General features: G+C 41.8%; 2 protein-coding genes across 12 annotated transcripts in view; one reads left to right on the forward strand and one right to left on the reverse strand.

Moving 5' to 3' along the window:
- GTF2H1 (general transcription factor IIH subunit 1) overlaps positions 1–24,515 on the forward strand; it is a gene marked incomplete at its 5' end in the record, with an annotated part of 330,296 nt that overhangs the window by 240,768 nt on the left and 65,013 nt on the right. The window lies entirely within an intron of this gene.
- The window catches only part of PTPN5 (protein tyrosine phosphatase non-receptor type 5), a 64,416-nt gene continuing 41,713 nt past the window's right edge, over positions 1,813–24,515 (reverse strand). For 9 of the 11 annotated variants that reach the window (XM_081841315.1, XM_081841312.1, XM_081841309.1 and 6 more), the window contains 9 exons: positions 23,286–23,524; positions 21,968–22,157; positions 20,778–20,862; positions 18,181–18,260; positions 16,992–17,129; positions 11,332–11,442; positions 7,852–8,012; positions 4,769–4,882; positions 1,813–2,451 (listed from right to left, as the gene is read on the reverse strand). In XM_081841315.1, coding sequence (XP_081697441.1) covers positions 2,355–2,451; positions 4,769–4,882; positions 7,852–8,012; positions 11,332–11,442; positions 16,992–17,129; positions 18,181–18,260; positions 20,778–20,862; positions 21,968–22,157; positions 23,286–23,524 — 1,215 coding nt within the window. In that variant the 3' untranslated portion in view covers positions 1,813–2,354. The remainder of the gene's footprint in view (positions 2,452–4,768; positions 4,883–7,851; positions 8,013–11,331; positions 11,443–16,991; positions 17,130–18,180; positions 18,261–20,777; positions 20,863–21,967; positions 22,158–23,285; positions 23,525–24,515) is intronic. The other 2 variants (XR_014151243.1, XM_081841310.1) reach the window with 2 other exon arrangements.

The raw sequence follows: 24,515 nt of genomic DNA on the forward strand, positions 1-24,515 counted from the left end.
AAAAAGGGGAGCAGTTTAACACACACAAAAACAGCCCAATTTGCAACTCTAAGTATTTTAGTCTAAATGCCATCTGCTAATTTTTTTCTGACTGTATATAAGCTGGCACCAAAGGAACAATGCCCAAGGCCTGCAGATGAACAACAAAAGGCTACATCTGAAAGTGAGGCTCAGAGCAGTTCTTGCACAGGTCCCATGGAAAGGAATGGAAATTATCCAGTGTTTAGTGGAATGTTCCCTTGCTAGATTTCTTGTGGTTTCAGCTACAGCCACCAACCTTTAAGCCTGCTTAAGCCATTTTAACACAATCACTCTCTACAGAATGCAAAGCAGTCTAAGTTAATGCATAGCCCTACATTTTATGGAAGCAAATTCCACAGTTCTTCCTTCTGTCTATTTGAATCTCTTGCTATTCAGCTTATCCCACTTGCCTTTTCCCTAAACTAAACATTGCAACTTTCCTCCAGTCCTCCACTATCCACCACAACCTGAGCATCCATTTCCTAGCCCTTCACTTCCAAGCTGAGACCCCATCAGAGTATATGTTAAGACTCCAACCCCTAGCTCAGATGTGCACTACTTACACTTACTTATCTAAAATGGCAAATGCAGTTGAATTGCTCATTCACCCAGTTTGGAGAGAACAGCTTGAAGCTTTTCACAATCTTTTTGATTTTTAAAAATAATTTGCTAAAGACACCAAACTTGTGAGACTTCACTGTCAACCCCTAATACCAGATCATTGATGAGAAAGCTAAATAGTGATGCTCCCACATCAGACCCTTGGAGGACCCTAGTTCTCACTTGCCTCCGTTGTGAGAACTTCCATTAATCCTGCTTCCTGTTCTTGAACTATGTACATAAAGAGACATCCTGTCACAGCTAAGTTTACCCAGGAATCTTTGCTAAGAGACCTTGTCAAAAGCTTTTTGAACGCCCAAGTACCACAAATATATGGATCAGTTAAGAGGACTGATCCATAAATCTAACTCCTTGTGATATGGTTTGTGGATCCAGGCTGAGGTCATTCAAAGTGGCCATGTGCGTCTTCATTCACAACTCCCCCACACTTTAGAACCTAACTACACACAATGCTGACAACATGATTAACAGTAATGTTGTGTGATTTTTTTAAAAAAATCCCTAATAATAATAATAATAATAATAATAATAATTTATTATTTATACCCCACCCATCTGGCTGGGCTTCCCCAGCCACTTTGGGCATCTTCCAACAAAATATTAAAATACAATAATGCATCAAACATTAAAAACTTCCCTAAACAAGGCTGCCTTCAGATGTCTTCTAAGAGTCTGGTAGTTGTTGTTCTCTTTGACATCTGGTGGGGGGCTGTTCCACAGGGAGGGTGCCACTACCGAGAAGGCCCTGCCTGGTTCCCTTTAACTTGGCTTCTCACAGTGAGGGAACCACCAGAAGTCCCTTGGTGCTGGACCTCAGTGTCCAGGTAGAACGATGGGGGTGGAGACGCTCCTTCAGATATACTGGACCTCACATTCAGCAATTAGGGTAAGAGAAAAAGCTTCAGTTGGCGCCAATGGAAGCTTTTATCCTAATGTCATTTTTGTCTCACAGAGCAAAACCATGAGGGTAGTACTGGAACCATAAAGCAAATTCTACCCATTGAGTTACCCCAAGAGAAACTTTCAAATCTCTCATCCCCACCATTACGAAGGAATGCTATACAGACAGAAAAAGCAATCAATTCTAAATAGCTTCTTTCTGCATCATTTTGATACCACAGCTATCTTGAAGGGACTGTTCAAAACATACCAAGCATGAACCATAAATAATTTCAGTATGAATCCATTTGAATCCTTTAATGCACAGACTCAGAAGGTCTTATGATATACACAGTATCCGGTAGTTTAAAATGTAAAAACAATCCATCAGAAAAAAGGCAAAAAAGTTACTTTTCAAGCTTAGTAAACATACATTACAGACTTAAGCAATACATTTATCAAAGACTTTTGCACTGTATTTGGATCTAGTAGCAATTTTGTAATTCGTTTTTTAAAATAGCAAATCTGACAATGATATTTTAAAATTTTGTAATAAATGAAGCTACTGATCTTATTTACAGTATAAATAGGTCTTTTTGGGGGGTGAAGATGATGTCCTGTCACATGTTGAAGAAAACCGTTATCTTAGCTCTTAAATGCAAAATAAAGCATTTTGAAAGTAAAACTATATATATTATATATATTTATATATATATTTATAAATAAATATCTTCTATTCTGAAATTCCCACGTGTGTCTTCTCAGCTCTAGAATACATACAATTTGTGGCCAGAGTTCTGTTGGTTTGTTTCATAACAATTTTTCACGAATCTTTATTCCTCTGCTGCTGCTCTAGAAAACTGCTTTTCATATAAGCTCATGACATGGTGGACAAACTGATACTGTTCACAGGTCTGGATCATTCCTCCCCTGGGAAGAGAAACGGGGGAGGGGGGAGATTTGGAAGCAGATATCCATTGTGTATCTCAAAACTATTAACAAAAATAATACAGCACAAATTGGGGTGGGGGGAGCTAAACACACAAAAACTGATCCTAAGTCTATTGGTTTTAAATAGTCTTCCTACTGGTAATGGTATTGAGTTCCTAGGGTTGCATATAAGATCACTGGGGTAACATACCAGAGTTTTAAGGTCTAGGATCTGTGCTAAATGCTTCTCAAAAACATTATCAAAATATAACATTAATCTCACTGTATCTGCTTGGCATAATCACACTGGTAATGGATCACAGAGATGCCAAAGATCACATGAAATTGCTTTTAGGTCATAGACTTTATTTGGAAAAAGTGAGTTTAATTCTGCAGTTGTTGATACAAAGCACAACAAAAAGGTTTTGAATTGGGTTCCCCAAATCTATTTACACCTGGCCAATAGAGTCAGAATAATGACAGCCATGATATAGCCACAGTAAGATGGAAGGTTCCAGCAGCCTGCCTGATGCCATGTTTGGGAAGCTAACTAAAACCTAATCAACGAAAATCAGTGCTCCTCTCTGACTACTTGCCCTCATGATGCACAAGAGCTGTTGCTGTCAGTGCTATATGCATTCTCTGTGATACAACATTTAAATTCAGAATATGGTATCCGGCCCACAATTTTACATTCTTTGGAAGTCAGATAAGCCAGGTGAGGTTCACCCTGGCTATTGGGTGTAGCAGCAAGATATGCTTTTTAATGTTCATGGAAAGTAAGAGATAAATATGGTGTAGATTCCAAGCCTGGTTTTTTATTTAGACGAGTATTTATTTATACACCACCTACTGGTGTTGGATCAACTGTGTTCCCAGTCCTTATAGCACTTCTCAGCTGTTACTGAAGTTGAAGGCATGTATCAACTTTCCTTTCATGCAATCTCTATAGCAGGCATAGGCAAACTCGGCCCCCCAGCTGTTGTTGGACTACAGTTCCCATCATTCCTGACCACTGGTCCTGTTAGCTAGGGATGATCAGAGCTGTAGTCCCGAAACATCTGGAGGGCTGAGTTTGCTTATGCCTGCTCTATAGCCTTCCTGGTACAGGTGAAATGGTTACATATGACCACAAGATGGCAATCTAGCTGCAGGAGTGATGTCTGAAGTACTGTTGTGCACTAATCCCCCCCCCCCCATTAACTTTCCATGTTACAACTGGAAGATAGGAATGCCCTTATGGGATCTGTATTCATATCTATACATCTGTATAAAATATATATCCCCCCAAAAAGCTATAAATTTCTCCCTGCATATTCAGTTAAGCTTATTCTAAGTCTGAGTTGACACTCCACGTCGCTAACATCACCCTGCTCACATGTTGCATGGTAACAGTGAATCCAACTAATTTCATCTATTTAACAGTTCAAGTTTACTCTGAAGTTATGTTTCAGTGATTTCAGTGAAATTGATCACATATTTAAGTCATCAAATCAGTATTTCTGACATTCTGAATACACCTGTCACTTGTAAATAATACAAATGTAATTAAATCTCATTAAACCATTCATTACATTCTTAATAGTCTGTAATTTCATTTTTATCTTGTGTGGCTGCTTCCAATATTTTTTCTCAGAAATATCCAAATTTGTCATTGTAATGTACCCTCTTTTTTTAACTAACTACAATGGAATAAAAACAAGAAAGAGATTTTTTAAAAAAAAGATAAAATCAAATGGTAAAAATGTTTCAATGTTTCAAAAGGCAAGACTTAAAAGTGAATGTAAAAAAAAAAAAGAGGGGGGGGGGAGACTTCCCATTGTACAAGACCTGCTTCACATGAAATGCTAAACCATGGTTTATAAACTACGATTTAATTTGGTTGTCCAAACCCAGCCAGTGGCTCAGTCATGCTTTATCCACCATGAACAAACCACATTAGTAAGCCATGGCTTATTGTTGATTCATAAACCTTGGTTTACACTAGCTATGAACCCAGCCCTTGTATCTATTCCCCAATACTTTCTTTAAACAACAATGATGGGCAACCTGTAGCTCTACAGATATTGCAGTACTCGAGTTCCTATCAGCCCCAGTCCACATGGGACAGTGATCAGGGATGATGGGGTTTATAGCCCAACAGCACCTGGAAGACCACAGGTCTCCCCCCCCCCCCGTTATAAATGATTTGTACAGCAGCAATACTTTCCCAAAGAGACAAACTCTGTTCATATGCTAAAAAAGAAGAAAGCATTGGGTTTACAGTGTTTGTTTTTGAAGGAAAAGTGAAAAAGACAATAATACAAGATTCTCTCACCTGTCTAGCCGTAGCTGGCAGGTTGTTCTGAGTATGTCAACTGCGCCCTCGTTCTTCCACTGTTTGCAGCAAATGCTGGTGGCGATAAAGCAGCCAGTCCTACCAATCCCTGCACTGGCCAGAGAGAGAGGAACAGAAAATGAAGGTGGAAATCTTCAGAAAGAGCATCAATTATTCTCTTAGTATTTCAGATGTACCCTTGCCAAATGTACAAAGCCTTGGAGAGAAACAAGCTGTATGCTCAGGTCAAGTTGTGACTGACTCTGGGGTTGCGGCGCTCATCTTGCTTTATTGGCTGAGGGAGCCAACATACAGCTTCCAGGTCATGTGGCCAGCATGACTAAGCCGCTTCTGGCAAACCAGAGCAGTGCACAGAAACGCCGTTTACCTTCCCGCCAGAGCGGTACTTATTTATCTACTTGCACTGTGTGCTTTTGAACTCACCCCGCTGTGGGGATTTGAACCGCCGACCTTCTGATCGGCAAGCCCTAGGTTCTGTGGTTTAACCCACAGTGCCACCCGTGTCCCTAAAGCGTTCATAGTTTATTGTAAATTGTGCTTTAACGCTGCAAGCCAGCCAGCCAGCCAGCCCAGAATGTGGGCAGAAACTATACCTAGGTCTGCAATAGGTTTTTAAATTTTAAGTAGCTGATTTTTTTTACTTTGGTAAGTGTGGTTTGAAGAAAGCAGTAACAGATAAGAAGACTCAGTTAATCAGAGTGTACTTGCGTCTTACATGTATTTAATTTGGCCCTAAACCATTAAGCAAGGGGTATGTCTGTGTTTGTTTGTTTTTGCCCCACCATTGAAACTCAGTTGGCATAACCTCTGTGTACCCCATAAGGAGAGTTTGTGAGAATCTGGTATGCAGAGAGACAGTTTAATAAGATGTTTTCTTTGTCCAGAATAAGCAGTTGTCATTTATTTGAGGAAATGAAAAAGACAGAAACTAATGTTCTAACCATCAGCCATATATATATTCAGTGAAAGATTACCACATAGATTGGAGGAAAATGTTACAGGGTGCAATGCCAGACAGATGTTAGGTGAGCCATCTGGCTTCTGTCAGGCCTGATATGTCAACATGTCACTTTAAATAATGGAAGCAGCAAATAACAATTACTCCTCAGTCCAAGAGCTTTTCCCATTTTGCAGGTCTCAAGAAGTGCTGGTAGCATCTCAAATGGATTTTCATTCATTGTCACTTAGATAATTTTGGCCACCAGCTGTGCCCTCGGGGGAAATGCAGCAGTACTTTCCTCATTTAAACAAGTTACAAAATGTATCTGAATGGCTGGGATAAGGGCATTGGACAAGAGGACCATCAAAACTGGACAGCTAGGAGTCTGGATAAAATAGCATTCTATTAAGATACATTGACACAGCACTTGTGAACGCAGGATAAACTGAGAATTCTGGCAAAAAGCTGTTTTAGAAAACTGATTTTGCTATATTATGCAGATATACTTTTAAGATTACTTTAAGAGGTTTGGCATACTGATATTTGTGCATTGATACATTACAGTACATTTAAGGCCACCAGGATCTCATTGGTTCCCACCCCCCATGCCAGTTTGTACAAGGAATACTCATATTTGGTTTTAAAATTTCTCCATCTAGTGTCATGACATTAAATGATTGTCATTATATATGGTCAATTATGGACTCTTTCTGTAACTGTATCAAAAAGGATATCTGCTTTAAAATAGGAATGTTCCCTGCTGCCTGCCAAAGTCCAGTGGTATAAAAAAAAGGAACTTATGTTATCAGAACTTGAATTTATTTTGTATGAGAACACTAACCAGTCTTTCATTTCAATGTATAATTTATGATAGCTGATCTCTGCTCATTTTCCATGCATGCTTGGCTGCTCTTATGATGTTCATAAAAAAATCAAAATCTATTTTAGTGTTTATTTTTATTTAAAAAGCAAGTCTGCCATTTTCTACTGTGAACAAGCCCAGGAAAGCCCAAGAACAAAGCTATGAATTTTTACTAGGATAAGGATGATCTTCATCTCTCTCTCCTTCCCTCTCCCTCACACACATAGATCATTCAATATTAACAGCAACTTTCCCAGAGACTATGAGTCACTTCATATGAATCCAGTTCATATGCTAACTGGGCAATTCTCACAGTGGAGGAGAACTCCTGTCCACTATGAATTGAATGTACCATGTGACCCCAGGACTCCACCTAGAGAATGATATATGAGAAGGTCAAATTTGCATAATTTTCCATATATACATATACATATACATATACATATACATATATATATATATATATATATATATATATATATATATATATCTGTGTGTGCACACACATGTGTATAATGTTGATTCACCTGCAAACTCCTTCAGTGTCACCTGGATTACAAAAAATGAGTGGCAGAATTGTGGTGGGGGAAATGGCTGCAGCTTCACCTCAGAAACCGGGTCACTGCCAGCCTAGGAAAAAGAATTAAATGAGCCTATCTCTACCCCCCCTTTAAACTGACTGTTTCCCCACATTGCATGGTTAATTAAGCAACCCACACTGTTTTCCATTCCATCTGCACAGCAGATGGGGACAATAAAAGAGTCAGGTCACTTCCAGCACAAACTCAAGTGAAAATGTCGGTATAAGGTTTTCACATCATAAAGGCTTCTGGGGCCATACCTCTGGGTTTTTTTGGGGGGGGGGGACGACTTCTCTTTGAAGTTCCAGTGCAAAATTGGAAGCAAGAGATGCTTCCTCACTACCTTACCTGACATAGGCTAACAGAACAGTAGTTAAAAGCAGTTTTTCACAGCAGGTGGATCATGCAGAAATTGTACTCTCTAGTTACAGGTAGGTAGCCGTGTTGGTCTGCCGTAGTCGAAACAAAATAAAAAAATTCCTTCCAGTAGCACCTTAGAGACCAACTAAGTTTGTTATTGGTATGAGCTTTCATGTGCATGCACACTTCGTCAGATACCTGAACTCTCTAGATCAGCATTGTGAGAGAAGGTTACTTTAACACAATGACAACTTCCTTAAAACTTCCCATGTTCTTTCCTCTCTCTTCATGGTGGTTTAACAATGCATAATTAAGCTACCTGCAGTGAACTATGATTGGAGCATTCTGTTCTTCTGCACACTGTGTGGCCTCTTCCACTTCCTGAACCAGCTGCAACAGGGCTGGTGCTTGATCAGGAGTCTTCTGATCTGGCCAGGAAGTATACCAGTAGTGTTTCAGATTTCTTATTTCTTCACCCTTCTATAAGAGAGTTATAAAGAGATTTATACAGGCAACCAGAAAAGTTATTTTCCAAAAGGTGAGACTCCTTAATGAGTTTTAAAAAACATTTTCTTGGGGTATGCAGTTTACTAACCCTTCTCAAAGGGGATTTGTGTAATAAGGGCTGATAACAAGATAGAAAATTAAATATAAAAATGAAATATTTAACCTGTCTTAAAGCTACATTATTCTCCCCAAGGATGCATAAGGATCTGTTGTGCTATGTAGTCTTCTTCTTCCAAAATTATTATTACTATTGAAAATTATATATTTTCCTGTCTTTTTGCCCAGATTTAATGATGTGTTGCTTTATTTAAAACTGCAAACTGCAACAATATCTTTGCAGCTATCTTTCATGAATGGTATATAAATAACTTTAAATATATAATTAATGCCAATTGCTGGCAAAGCCACACTGACTCTGCTGCTATCCTGAGATGGCCTCCTGGACTGACTTATGGCATCAGAGTAAAATTAAGGCTTGCAATACTATGTTGGCAATGTAGGCAATTTACACTTTTCAGAGGTCATACTTTCTTGCTGCTATTCAGCAAACTGAAGAGCTGTTTTCAAAATATAATTATGTTCTTGATAATATTGGGAACATAAATGGAAAGAAATCATATTTATAACCTAATAGACAGACAGCTATTTCTAACTGCATATACCACATGTCACTCTCTGTGAAAGTGTAAGACATAAAGCTTTCTTTTCCAAAAAAATAATAATACCCCTGTTGAATCAACAGATATGCTGCTCAGTTTTCAGGCATGCTAATTAATTCAGCCTGCTTCACTTTATGGCTGCTTAATCTTGTGCCCGATTGGAACTAGAGGCCAATGGAATGTTTGCTTCAACCTTTTAGGCATTGATGGGGAAATTTTACACTGTGCTAAACAGTTACTTTCAAATATATGCATCTATGGAAGGGCCCAAGAAAAGCAACATTTAGTACTAAAACTTAAATCAACAAGACCAGCTTAAATGATCTTAAACTTTAAATCAGTTGAAATCATTAATAACTATTGGAGTGCAGTTGATTTTTAGGCGTTCTGATGTGTGGGAATGGCATGAAGGGAATACATAGCACTAAGCATTTTGACCAGTGAAGTTTGGATTTAGTAAATAAACAAAACCCAGAGAGAAACTGAAACCACCAACACTTAATACTCCAGCCCTATAAATCATATAACTATGACAGAAGACGTTGCTTATGGGAGGTGTGGAAGATTTACTGTTTTATGAATCTCCGTATGTCATTAAATTACGCTTATGATGGTTGCTGGCAGAAGAGGGAGAAAGGATCTTGATTGCACCTGGTTGCTCTGTATGGCATTGGGAAGAGCTCCATTTGTGCCAAAGATGGTGCTAGAAGGAGCCTTTGTGGCACAACAGCACTGAAGACACCCAACTGCAGACGTTATACAGCTGGATACCTGCTCATGCCACTGGCCCAACAACATTGCAAACATTTACGAACAGAAGCACGAATAGAAGTGGCCTTGAACACTTTGCTTCCAGTGCAACAGGTCACAGGAGATCAGGCTGTGGTGTCTGTTACTCAGTCAGAGAACACATAAAGATAAATTAAGCATTCTAGTTGGCAGCTGAAAATGTAGTCTTTAACACCACTTAAAACCTTCCAACAAAACAACACTGTATCCAACTTCTCTTTTATAAATCCTTTAAAAGACCCCCATATCTTTACCGACAAAAGGCTCAGTAGACTTTAGGTTACAGTGGAAGGAAACCAAGCTTAATGAGCTATAATAATTAATAATAAAATAAAGTAGTAATAATAATAATAATAATAATAATAATAATAATAATGGCTTTTTGAAATACAGTGGTACCTCAGGTTAAGAACTTAATTCGTTCTGGAGGTCCGTTCTTAACCTGAAACTGTTCTTAACCTGAAGCACCACTTTAGCTAATGGGGCCTCCCACTTCTGCTGCACTGCTCTGCGCCATTTCTGTTCTCATCCTGAAGCAAAGTTCTTAACCCGAGGTACTATTTCTGGGTTAGCGGAGTCTGTAACCTGAAGCGTCTGTAACCTGAAGCGTATGTAATTCGAGGTACCACTGTACAACTGAAAACAAAATCCTTACTGAGATCTTTGAGAGGTAAAAAGATAAAATTAAACAGGTGGTTGTTGTTCTAGAGCTCTCTCTTGAAACTCTCAGTCTTCACTTCCATCCTCAAAACATTTTGATAAACCACTCCTGGTTTTTGTTGCTAAGAAAAAATCCTCTGCCCGTTTTTTGCAGCTAGCGAAGCACACTGAATACAAGGGACAAAGGGGAATCTAAAGATATTGGAATGTGATAGTGCAAGCACCGCTGTTCTTCTAAAGCCATACATTTAGGTCAGGAGTTGCAAACCTTATTGGACCAGCAAACACATTCCCAATTTCGAGAAAGTGTTGGTGGTAGCTGTCATATCTACCCCCTCCTGACAACCTCATGCTTGCTGTGGGAAGTCACCTGTGTCCTGATGGTCCTGATTGTGGAGATCACACAATATTGACACATCTCCATGACACACAATACTGCTGCTGCTGCTGCTGTTTACTAACAGAGAGCATTCCCCAGGACCAGGAAAAATACACAAGGTAGGCATACGACACCCACTCTTGCACACAGAGCACAGGAGTACACTCACTACACCCATACGGACTATTGGGCGCTCTCTCTCTCTCTCTCTCTCACACACACACACACACACACACACCCTATAACTTCACATTGACATAGCCATGCACACTTTGCTGCCTCTCACACACAGACCACACATGCAAACAGACCACACATACATCTCTCCCTCTCTGTCCAAGTAATTTCTGAATTACCCACATAATTCAGAAAATCCCCCCTACGGCTGAAGGGCCTGCTGTTTCCGAAAAAAAACCCCTCCAATTGTAAGGCCCACCAATGCGATGCCTGTGGGTGCCAGGCTGGTGATTCCTGCATTTAGAGGCTAGTCAATGTACATAAGGAACATTTACTGAGCAAGCATGCCGTAATAAATGACCAGTGCTAGAATTGTGTGGAATGACTCACAGAATTCTTCCGCTGGATGAGCACAAGTGGCTGGAAAGTCTTTGAGCTGCACACATTCAATCTAAAATACCTGACTGCTTTCATTACTATATTGCGTACATGGTTGGAAACCAGACAGACACATAATCAGTGCAGTAATGAAAAGTGGTGTTTCAGCTGTGTTTTATAGGCTGGATATAAAACAGCAACTTTATGAGGCCTTTTTCATGCAGCTCCACATATACCTGAGTGATCTTACCTTTAGGGTAATAAGCCTCAACCGGTAATCATCTGCTTGTATAACTCTTTTAACCGTGATTTCAATTCCTTCATAGGTAACCTGTTCTTCTGGCCAGTATTCTGTACATTTCTGAACAAAATATAAACCATACATATAAAATAAGTTATCGGCTGGCACAGGAGTGACTTTGCTGTACTAAAAAAAAGTACACTTAAAAAGCAAAATAAGTGACATAACTCCAAAATCTACAATAACAACTTTTTTTAGGACCAATCAATCTGTCACAAAATAGGGGGCAAGGTTTTGGGTTTTGCAGGACTCTTCTTCAGGCCAGATATTGCGTAAAGCAGGATGGGATGGGGTGTGGGTGTGTGCAGAAGCATACAAACAAAAAATGGACAGAATTTGTAGCCAAAACTTGATCTCATTAAGACTGAATTAGTGTCTGCTAGAGCAGACTGAGGGACGCGGGTGGTGCTGTGGGTTAAACCACAGAGACTAGGACTTGCCAATCAGAAGGTCGGTGGTTCTAATCCCCACGACGGGTTGAGCTCCCATTGCTCGGTCCCTGCTCCTGCCAACCTAGCAGTTTGAAAGCAGGTCAAAGTGCAAGTAGATAAATAGGTACTGCTCTGGCGGGAAGGTAAATGGCATTTCTGTGTGCTGCTCTGGTGTGCCAGAAGCGGCTTAGTCATGCTGGCCACATGACCCGGAAGCTGTACGCTGGCTCCCTCAGCTAATAAAGCAAGATGAGCGCCACAACCCCAGAGTCGGTCACGACTGAACCTAATGGTCAGGGGTCCCTTTACCTTTACCTAGAGCTGCAGGCATCATGTTATGCTGAGGACTCTGAGATAAAACAGCTGTGGTTGGCCCCCCATTTTTAAAAACATAAACTTAAGCTGGCACCCAGTCCTGTCTCCAGACATATTTAAACAAGTTGTGCAAATTGTTTCCAAAGACCAGTTGTGATATTATGTACTGCCATATATGAAGCAGCAACCACCAGTTCCTTCACGTGTCTTGTAAAGCCATAGTTTTTTGGCCAGACTTTTCCTGACCCATAAGATCTGACCCAGCCCAGGTTTTATGTGTATGAATGCCTGTTTTCACATGTTTTTATACTACTGTCTTACTGGATTTATGTATTATTATTATTATTATTGATTTGTATACTGCCCTCTACCCGGGGGGTCTCAGGGCAATATTTTTGTTTCAATTATGTTGTTTCTTGGTTTCATGTAGCACACTGCAGAGATTTTAGAAAAATTAAGCTGTTTGCAAACTTTTTGAATGAATTCTACAGCTAACAAATGCAAAGAGCTACTTTAGGTGTGTTGCGCCCACAGCTTGCATATGCTAAGTAGAATTGTTGGCTTTCCCTTTGAACAGCAGCCTCTGGATGTTTAAAATCCTCTGGTTGGCAGATCCAGAATAGGCTCCTGCATTTAAAAGAACTGCATGAAATAAAGTTCCACCTTGATTATTAATAAATGTAATAAATAATATATAATAAAAATAGTAATAGTGATAACAACACACTTTTCTCATTAGTGATGGAAGAATCTATGCAGAAAGGGATTCCCCACCTTTCCCTCAGTATCTCACTCACTTATCAAGAGACATAAAGGTTCCTTTACCTTCACCATCTGCAGTGATCATGGAGCCCAAGAAGGTAAAATCTGTCACTGCTTCCATAGAAGGGGAAGAAATGGAGGCAGTGACAGATTTTACCTTCTTGGGCTCCATGATCATTGCAGATGGTGACAGCAGCCACGAAATTAAAAGACGCCTCCTTCTTGGGAGAAAAGCGATGACAAACCTAGACAACATCTTTAAAAGCAGAGACATCACCTTGCCGACAAAGGTCCGTATAGTTAAAGCTATGGTTTTCGCAGTAGTGATGTATGGAAGTGAGAGCTGGACCATAAAGAAGGCTGATCGCCGAAGAACTGATGCTTTTGAATTATGGTGCTGGAGGAGACTCTTGAAAGTCACATGGACTGCAAGAAGATCAAACCTATCCATTCTTAAGGAAATCAGCCCTGAGTGCTCACTGGAAGGACAGATCCTGAAGCTGTGGCTCCAATACTTTGGCCACCTCATGAGAAGACTCCCTGGAAAAGACCCTGATGTTGGGAAAGATGGAGGGCACAAGGAGGAGGGGACGACAGAGGATGAGATGGTTGGACAATGTTCTCGAAACTACCAACATGTATTTGACCAAACAGGAAAACAGGAGTGTCTGGCGTGCTCTGGTCCATGGGGTCACGAAGAGTCGGACACGACTAAACGCCTAAACAACAACAACTACCTTCTATCTCAGGGTTGTATGGTTTGTTCATCTCTGTCTTTAAGGTATATTTGTACTCTTATGGCAAATCTTACATGTTTCAGCCACACTGCTCGGTAAAGGTGCCATATGAGCCATGCCCATAACCTTATGAGCATTTCTACCCATGATTCATGAGTCAGTGCCATTTGCAAGGGAGAATTCATAATGTGATGGACCCCCCACATGGTTTCTTGCAAAGGAACTGTCTAGGCCTCCAGGATAAATGTAATGAACGGAGGCCAAATAAAAGTTAAATAAGGGAGATAATACAGAATATCCACATTTTTCTGCTGCTGCACCTTTGCATGTAAGCCGCACCACTGGTTTACACCAGTGGGAAAATTTGTCACTACCATTTCATGAGTCAAATTTTCACAATTCTGTTCCCCCGCCTCGACGCAGTCCCTCCATGCTACAATAGCGCTCATCCATTGTAAAAACTGACAAATGTGCTAGTAACTATCTATAGCTCAGACTCCAAGCAGCTGAAATGAAGAACACCCACACATTTCCGTGGGCTGTCTGTCAGTTCAGATTAGACCTGACAAAAGTGCTGGAATAGTGAGCCACTAATCCTTGCATTATTGAACGTATATAGCAGGAACACAAAGACTCTTTCTCAAGCATCATGGCATAACAAAGGTTTCAGCTCTGCGTCGACACATTTTTAAGACATAGTGTTCATATAATAATTTGAAGCTGGCAAGGGTGGGGGTAGGGGGAGAGAAACATCAGAACAGGGATGCTAACAAGAAGGGGACTGTAGCCTATATTTATATCAGAGTCTCATGGCATGATTTTATTCTTTAAACAAGAGGTATCAATGAAACATTGCGCTCAATCATATCTTTTGTTAGTACAGAGACTGATGGCATCTACTAGACTTTTGTGATTAATGAATGACTTCTAACCAAATGTGTCTTTTGGAAAAAGTGAGTGTGCATGTGCCGTTAGGTTGCACAGCTTTCCTATCTCCTTGGTAACATCCAAGTAGCACTGCAGATACAAGTTGCGATGGATAGATTGGAAGAAAAATGGTAGCTGACCGTGATCTATTAAGCTCTTTTGCCCACAGAATTGATTCACAGATTCACAGAATTTATCAAACCGATTAAGTCAAACAGTTGCTCAGCTATGTTTCGCATAGCAATCCATACTGCAATATGCCAATGTCTCAAGTAGAAATAGCAGCAGCTAGAAACAACAGGGTTAAATCCAGACTCCTAAGGGGTGTGAACCGCCCAGTTGCTAACCTGGAAGCAAAACAGATGTTGAGAAAATGACATTGATGACAGCAGAACTTGGAGGCAGCTCACTTTAAGGGGAGGGAAATGTAAGTTTGGGTACTCACTGTGTGAAAGTATTTTGTCCAGATGGGTAAGTGAGGCACCCACCCATGAATAGAGCAAGTCCTCGTTACCCCAGGAGAGGTAAATAAGCATGTGAACAGCTTTGATACCCTACCCTTGCTAGCACAGAATCCCACATAGCAAGAGATTTGATCTCAACCTCCAAAGTAGGTTGGGATTCCAACTAGAGGGGAACCTTTCAGAAGCTCCATGCGACAGAGAGATTGAAGGATCCTACAGAGTAGATCATATCTGCTGATAAGTATCAACTCTATCAAGGTGGCTTGGCTAGGATCTGGAACAGTCACATTGTTATCCCATGTGACAGGAACAATGGTGTGTAGTGGAATTACCACTAGGGAGCTGAGTAGGAAAGGAAGGAGAAGAAGAGGAAATGGCAGAGAAGAGAGAGAAATAGCTTTAAAAAAAATTAAGGAAAAGAGAATTGGGTATGGAAAAGAAAAATGTGCTAAAGAAATGTAGGAGGAGATTAACCAAAAAAGAGCAGAGTCAGAGCTCTGTCCTGGATGAGGCAAAGAGCTAAAATGGAGAGACATAAACACAACCAGGATGTTACATAAATGTTGATCACAAGGTTCCCTGCCTCTCCTGGGCAGGAGGAATACCTAACCCAGTCATAGATGAAACTAGGGCACGGGAAGGGACGAGGCGAGAACTGGTGGACAAATGGGCACAACAATGTTCTTGGATTGAAAATGGCTACAACATTATTGATTACAGATGTGGGTAGGTTTGGCTTAAGCATTGGGTGTTCTTTCTGGTTGATACTCCTGCCTGTTGGCTGGAGATTTTCAGGATCGTGCTTCAGTTAAAGGCTACCTCAAGATGTGAGTCAATTCAGCTGGTCCTCTAAGCCAGTGTTTCCCAACCTTGTGCCTCCAGCTGCTTTTGAACTACAACTCCCATCATCCCTGACTAGTAAGACCAGTGGCAAGGGATGATGGGAATTGTAGTCCAAAAACAGCTGGAGGCACAAGGTTGGGAAACACTGCTCTAAGCTGCCCTCTGGAAGTTCTAAGGCCTATCTGCTCTCCTATAGGCTTCAGGACAGAACTTCCACCTAGATTCCTTTATTGAGATATTGCACTTGCTGGAGGGGAAGGGGGTGATGAACCACTTCATCCCCTTCCAGAAATAAGACTACAGGATTCAACCCGATGCCTTATCTACCAACAGTTGTGGTGATTCCTAGGAGGAAGGCAAAACCCCCAGATGGTCTAAGTTTGTTTCCAGGCAAATTCCTTCCTGGCCCTGAATAGAGTGACCTAATGTATCCAAAGCAAGTTTATGAACACAGGATCAACAGACCCAATTACTCGGTGGGTGAGCGGGTTGATCTTGTAGAAAAGTGCTTGTAGAAAGTGCAGCTGGCCTTTGAAGCTGCAGGGGTGGGCCAGAGAGATGCTTTGCTCCCTCTGGTCCACTGCTGATGCTCTTCCCACCCTGAAGGCTGTGACTAGCCTATTCAAATTTTGGTGGGCAAGCCCAGCATCCTCCGTGGCAGGATTGCTGCAAAGGAGGGAGGGATCACCCTCTTCCTTCCATCTCCTGCTGAGCTGGGCTGGACTGCAAGCACTGCCCACCCGAGAAGTGGGGATAAGCGACCGTTTCTAATCAGCATTAGAAACTGGAAAGCTATAAGGGTAGAAATCATACTTTCCTAATAACGTAATTAAGTGCTGGGAAAACACAGCATCCATTGCCTTTGGGAAAGTCATTTCAATCTCACAACAAACAAGTAACAAATGTATTATTCACCTTCTTCAATGTTGGGATGGGGCTTACATGTGTGCTGATGTTTTGCTCATCACGCCTTTTTAAAGCACTCCAAACCATGACTACTGAGGTAATTTACAAAGCAAACTAGCTTCATGAATGGAACCATATTTTATTCAATCATTTCCCATGGCTCAGGCATCCACTGTGGAAACATCAATTACAACATGGGATAAAGAGCAGAGACTCAGCATTACCTCATTCATCTCTTCTATATTGGTAATCATGACAATAATTGGAGAACGCTCCTGCCACACCATTCTCCAGAAATCACTGACAGTATTAACTATGGGTCCCTGAGTAGCAATGTACACCTTTTCTTCTCCTCTATAGCCCTGCCAACAAAGCAACAAGGGTTCATTAGTGTTGAGCTGTGCACAGACCTCAGTTCTCCAGTCTTTTACCCAAGGACACTTAGCAAATCAAAAATAAATGTGCTAGTGCACACTTTCTCCCACCTCCCCCCACCACACACAAGCCAAGGACAGAAGGCACAACTTCAATTTATACAAGCAGCAATGGTTGCTATGGCAATGGAAGCATTTATGCTATGCAAGAAGCATGGTTAAACCAAGCTCGATTATGCTCTTTTTGGTTTTGCTGGAGCCCAAGAGTTGTGTTACACCCTCAGGGTTCAGCACTGCCCAGGCCTTGAAATCTGAGGTCTCCTTGGAGAAGGTGCAAGGGGAGCAAGATTTCCACACCACCAACAGCCCTTCTGAACCAGTGGCGTAGCGTGGGTTGTCAGCACCCGGGGCAAGGCAAGTAATTTACGCCCCCTAACCCGTGGATTTGCGCCCCCTAACCCCCAGATGTTGCGCCCGGTGCAGCCGGCCCACGCTACGCCACTGTTCTGAACTGCTGGAGCCAGACATCCTCACCAGAGGTCTCCATAGGTTCCTGGCTGGCTCCCAGAACCACCCTTGACCCACAGGGACAAAGCAGAAGAACACGGCCAGGCAGAAGCTTCAGAGCTGCTGTTGAAGTAGCTAGATAGCTGCATGAGGCTACTTGTGGGAAGAAGGAAGAAGGATATGTAAGCATCTGCCCAAATCAGGGTCTGGCTCAGAGCCAGGAGTAGATGGAGCCTACAGCTCATATATAAGTTCTCTGTCTGAGTTGTGTCAACTGCTACCAAATAAGCTCCAAGTTCAAGTGCAGGGCCTATATGAACCAGGGAAATGGCCATAGGGACAGAAAAGAGGACTGGTGTCATTCTCTGGTACTGAAGTAACAACATCTGGTATCCAAAACAATTGCAAATGTTTTTAAAGACCACAAGGTGTGTTTTGGGGTGGGAATGGTGATCTATGGAATTTTGCAGCTGTTCATGAATAATTGAAACCCACTTACGCGGAAAACCCTTCAGGATTGCTTAGCTCTTACCCTGATGTAGTTGGCATTGATGTAAGAGCTCAGGGGATCATCTTGATCGTCTGAGGTAAGGCACACTCTGCTGTGAGGATCTGGAAAACCAAAGCAAGAGTCTAAGAGTTATGTGCTACAAGGAAGCATGATACCCTTCTGTACTCTATGAACTGCACAGCTGTCCGCGACCGCAGAAAAGTAATCGGCAACCAACCCTTGGTGAGAAACACTGTGGCAATGTCAAATCATCCAAAGATTTGATCCTAAAAATGTAGCAGTAGCCCTGGTGGATCAGATCAAAAGCCTTGGTAAGTCTACTCTGCTTCCCCCAGGTGGCCATCCAGATGCTTCTGAGAAGCCCAGGTATGACTTGAATGCACACAGAGGAACTGGTATCCAGTGGCATACTACCTCAGAAGAATGCAGGTGTTCCATTTAGATATCATGGCTAGTAGCTATTGACAGATCTATCCACCATGGATTTATAAAGGCAAAAATGCATCACTACATCTTATGGCAGTAAGCAGACCATATGGACAGCAATGTTGCACCAGTGCTGGGGAAGCAGGCTACTTCTGCACCCATTACAATGCCTTTGTGACACTGCCTCTTTCTCCAGTTTTTAAAAAAATGCTATTTATTTTCTTGCTGCTCGGCACAGAGGCTTTTTACTGGTGTCAGCCATGATGGCTTGCTACTACAGTGAGCAGGCTTGGTCCCAGTACCAGTGCAAAGGCAGAGGTGTTCCTTTGCACTAGAATTCTGGAACCTTTTAGAGGATGGAGCTTGGACTTGGGCCTCTTTGAAATTGGCCATTTTCATCCATTTAGGCTGGCACTTTTGAGACAAGAACATAAAGCAAGCAACCAGCTTCCTCAAAAGACACTGATTCTTTCTGGGGTTTTTTCAGAATTCCACAACAAATTTGTAAATCTGCAAAAGATATTTCCTACAAAAGAAATATAAATTAGCTGAATTAAAGACTATTATCATTTCTCTCAGTAACTGCAATTAACTGTAGAATTGCAGGCAACTGATCATTAAGTTAAGTGCCTGTTTACCTTTCATTTTAACTAGAGTGAACATCTGTTTTAGACAACCTTGAATATTTCTCCTTCCTCAAAAGCAACACATTCCACTTTGCAGGCAACTTTACTAATCAAGTGATTGCCGTCCTTGAATATGAAGCTGCAATAAGAAAAGGATGTCGAGTTTAACTGACATAGACCAAGTCTTTAGAGCCACATGCACACATACGGCTTAGAGCTGTCCTTCATGGCCTCTCCCTGTCCTCCTCAAGACATGCAGCTCACATACATATAGTAACAGACTGATTGGCAGGTGGTTGTGTGGGACTGTGCAGGCTGGCTTTGCAGCAGAAGAAACACTGGGAGCATGGCAAGAGGAAGGCACATGCTTTGGTAACCATTATCCCTTGCTACACATACTTCCCCTTTCTCTTCTGTATCCTATTTCAGACTGCACGTTCCTTGGGGCAAAACCTCTCCCCCCCTTGCTTCTGTTAAAGTACCATGCAAAGTTACAGATGCTAGCAATGTTGACCTTCCTCTGCAAAATCTCCTTCTCTCCCAAAGAAATCTGAAAGCTTGCCAAGACCTCTCCATTACCAGCAATCTTACCAGTACGCTGGCACAAGGATTTGCTGCAGTGCTGCCCAAGTTCCAATGAAATCATTACAAACCACTCAGACCTACCCTTGCATGTGCCTAACTAAACAAAATGAAAATCAGGCATCCTCCTCACGATCCCTCAATCATCTGTATATACTGAGGGAGAAACGAGAAAAACAAAACCACAAAATAATAAAAATGAACTGATTATATTGTGTCAGTTATGGGGGGGGGTCATACCAAACATCAGCGAGGCTTTCGGCTTTCAGTTAGAAGTTGCAAATAACTAAGTAGGCCAGAGGGCCGACCTCTGTTGTATGAAAAAGGGGTAAAAGCAAACAGCATACAGCCCAGTTGTTTGCATGTAGAAGACACACACAGTTCAATTCAATTGTCTCTAGTTAAAGGGTTTCTGGCAGCAGAAACCTTTGTGTAAGACCTTGAAAAGCAGCTACTAGCAAGAGGAGGCAACGCAAGGTTAGACTAAAGCTCAGTGGCAGCGCAAATGCTTTGCACGCAGAATGCCACTGGTTCAATCCCTGGTGTCCCTAGGAAAAGACTCCTGTTTGAAACCCTGTGGAGCCCGTCAGTCAGTGTGGAAAATACTGAGCTAGCTGGACCCATAGGCCTGAGGTGGTATAAGGCAGCTTCCCAATGGTATAAGAAAGTACTTTGTGGAAGATCCTTGTTACTCAGTGGTTCTGCCTGGCGAATCGGAAACTACATTTACTGGTTGATGTGGCCACTTCAGAGATACAGCTGGCTTTTGTCAGAGGTCTCACTTACCCCCTGCTGCACATCAAGAGAATCCATGAATGAAAGCAGCATAAAAAATATCAAGCACAAGGATAGCAAAGCTTATTCCATCATCTTTCAAGTGTTTTTTAAAAGCTCACAATCATGTGCAATTTCACACACTTTAATATCACACAGTACAAGAAACTTCAGCTTGACAAACAGCTGTAACGTGGCTATGGTGCTTACTTGGGAGAATTGTTTTGTAGCGATTCTTTCGGACCAAACCTGGAATATCATACTCCTTTGGATCAACAAAGTTCATCGGAATTTCCTGTTGAAAGATACACAATATGAGCCATTAACAGATTCTGAAGGGACAGGAAGAAGCAGAATCCTGTTGCTTTCCTTTGAATGTGAAGTAGTGGCAGCAATGAAATTAGCTCAAAGATGTGATGTGACATTTCTAGTTATTTTTTACACTCCAAAATCAGATTCCTAGATTCCTGGGAGAGAGTCTCTTTAAAAAAATAAAATAAATAAAATGCTTCTGAAAATACTCACTAAGGAACACACAGTTAAGAGCTACTTTTAACACTTAGGAGAATGTTATGGGCTCTGTTGTGACCAAAGGCTTATGCACCAATCTTGCAGAGGGTGAAGGTGCTTAAATACACTGAAGCCAATGGGTTATAAACAGCTCAACTATGTACAGGATTGAAGCCATAGCATTCCCTTAGATATGGAAGCAGTAGATGAGCTGAAGCACAGAAAAGGCTCTTCCTGGGGAGGTAGCGTGACTTCTCATGTAATTTATTTTATTATAGGTCAGTACTTTGCACTTGCTGGACTGTAATTCTTGTCCATTTGTGCAGAACCCATTACTGACATTGGCCTGGTTCACATATAAGGCTAAGTCAATCGACGGCTAAGCATGAATGGGCAAGCCACCCCCAAACAAACCACAAATGGTAAGCCAAGAACATACCTTGAATATAGCTTGTTGCTTGTTTGGAGTGAAACAAACCACAAGCCTGGAGAAAGTGGGCAGAGAAAACCTTTTCTCCCTCTCTCATAAGACTAGACCTTGGGGATATCAATGAAGCTGAACGTTGGTGGGCATTCATGCAGCACATGGTTAAACTATGGAACCTGATCCCACAGGAGGTAGCGATGGTCCCCCACTTGGATGGCTTTCAAAGAGGATTAGACAAATTCATGGAGGACAGGGCAATCAGTGGCCAACTAGCCATGATGGCTATGAGCTACCTCCATGGTTGGAGGCAGCAATGCTTCTGAATACCAGTTGCTGGAAGGGAGAGTGCTCTTGTGATTGAATCCTGATTGTGGGCTTCTCCCAGCTGTCTGTGAGAACAGGATGCTGGATGAGATGAGCCATTGGCTTGATTCTTACAAACCCAGATTATCAAGATACTCACAAAAAACTCTGTCTGGAGTACAAAAGAATCTAATGCTTTCTGGTGTAGCTCCTCCTCAGTGAGAACGTTTGATGCCGTCTGGAGGTATTCTCGAGCTGACTCTTCCTTTGGGGACATAATATAGCCAAACCCTTGCTCAGAACAGCCTGGAGTGCACATGTCCAATGTGAGTGAAACATTTGAACCCCTCCTGCGCAAGACATAACACACATTTGTTGATGATTGTGAAATAAGTCAGCACAGACTGCCTACTTTTCTTGTTTACTTTGGGCAACACACACAAATGTGTTGTTCCCCAAGCCCAATCAATCTAAAGGTACCTGAAACCATGAGTGTAAACCATGCATTATAATATTCTCCAAGATGGAGAATGCTGAAATAATATATAGTTCAGGGAATTGCACCAGCAATTCAAAAAATATATTTAAAAAATACAGAATAGAAAAAAAATAAGAATACAAACAAAAATTATTAGCTTAAAAAGAATAACTTGATTTACTGGTGTCAGCCTTATCATAACAATATTGATGATGTTCCCTTGATTAGCTATATCAGTCATCAATGTAATCACCAACATAATTTACATCAACATTTTGTCCAAGGGCCTAGCCAGATCCACACTTAGGATTTCCTTTCGGTTTTTGCTTTCTTATAGAATAGCACTATAACTTCTGCTTTGAAGACAGAGACTTGGCACTTGGAGAAAGGGGTCAAACCCTCACTATCCATGTGCTTTCTCAGATATAAACCCATCTACTTCTAGGGGTGGTGGTGGTGAGGAGGAGGAGACAGAAACAACATCTGCACTGGTCTTTCCCCACACCCATGGAGCTAATAGTAGCTTGCCAGAAAGCAGAGGGTGGGAATTAATGTTGGTGAGGAAGAGTTAAACATTGCCCAGATCATCTCCATTCTTCAAACATTTGGGACTAATAATCAAAGCAAATCCTAATGACTGATATATCTGGTTAGGTCCTTAGCCACAATGGTGAATAAACTCAATGTATGACTAACTGATCACTGTCATTCAAGAGCTACATTTCCCCCCTAAAATTCAACATTTTCAAAAGATTCTCTCATATAACCTTTTTCCTAACAGGGAGGGCACCAAAAACATCTGGAGGGCAGATGCTGGCTACTCCTGCCCTAGGTAAGCCACAGATGCCTATAAGAACACATATGACACAACTATGGAGTCCAGTTCTCTTGCTCTGAATGAAAATAAACTCTGCCCACTAATCAGATTCTTATTGGGCTAATCCACTCAGAATGCCTACACTTCCACCTTCCTGGACCCAAGCTCTCTGCATTTCTTTACCTTTCTTGCAGTCCCACAGATTTAACCGTTAGGGTTGCTGGATCTGTCTCTACTTTCATATCCATCACACAGTCAAATACTGGTGTCTCTGGCACGGGGTCCAGATCGAGGAATTCATCTTCAGTTTTGTCCTCTGTCCACTCGGAATAGGTGAATGAAGGCTGGCGGCTTACAGACTGTCGCCTGTCCTCTTGGAGGGGAAATGGGGGATCTGGAGGTGTCTTCAGCAGATACCAAATCTATGGGGAAATATACAGTATCTGGACCTTTCTGCATGTTTGAAAAAGGACTTGCCTTTTTAGTGATCAATGGGTCCATTATACCTCTGCATAATAAAACTGCACTAAAGCAAGCTGGAAAATGCTACACAATCAACTCTTTCTTGCAAGTGTCACAAGAGGACTGTCCATTCTATGTTTGCAGTGAGGCAGAGGGCTTTATGGAACCTGCTAGGCATTGCCACTGACTACAGCAGAGCCATTCCATGCATGGAAAGTCTGTGTCAATGCCAAATGTGAAATCACTTGCTCCTTTGTGTAGTGATCAACTGTGAATGAGTGGACAAAAATCACATGTAAGCCTAGGTCACAGGCTGTGACTACTCTAGAATCATGGAGAAATAGGATAATTCCCACCCACCCCCATCCCAGAAAGGGGAAAGGCTGTTTGAAAGAGCAATCACTGCCTGCTCACAGTCTGCATATTCGGAGCTGGCTTGCCCATGTGGTGGCTGATTCAAGTGGCATCCCCAAGGGGTGGCATCCTGTTTCACCACCCAGCTTTGCTGCTAGTCTCCCCAGCTTCCAGGAGCAGAGCAGGTCTAGCGGCAAAGCTTTGCAGAGCACCTCCCCTCCTGGCAAGCCAGAGAAATGGGGTGGCACTGTGCCACCCAACTTTGCTGTTGGGAAGGGGGAGATCTCCCTCCGCCCAGTGGTGTGGCGGACCTTTGCACTGTTTCACCACAGGTGAGCGAAAGAGAAAAAAGCTGTGCTCACACATCTTGCAAAGCAATGCTACAATCAAATCACTTTCAACTCTCCAATGAAGTATTGCTGTCTTTGGTCAGAGACACCCTACACCAGGAACTCAATTCATTTAAAAAAGACACTAGGTCTCCTGCAAATACGCAGAGAGTTATTTTATAAGTTCATTGTTCCTTGTTCATTCAAATAATCTTAAAAAGAGAAAAACCAGTCAATACAGCTCAGGAGCCGGAATAAAGCTCGTAGA

Source organism: Podarcis erhardii (genome assembly GCF_964252035.2).
Source record: "Podarcis erhardii genome assembly, chromosome: 1".
Taxonomy (NCBI): Eukaryota; Metazoa; Chordata; class Lepidosauria; order Squamata; family Lacertidae; genus Podarcis; species Podarcis erhardii.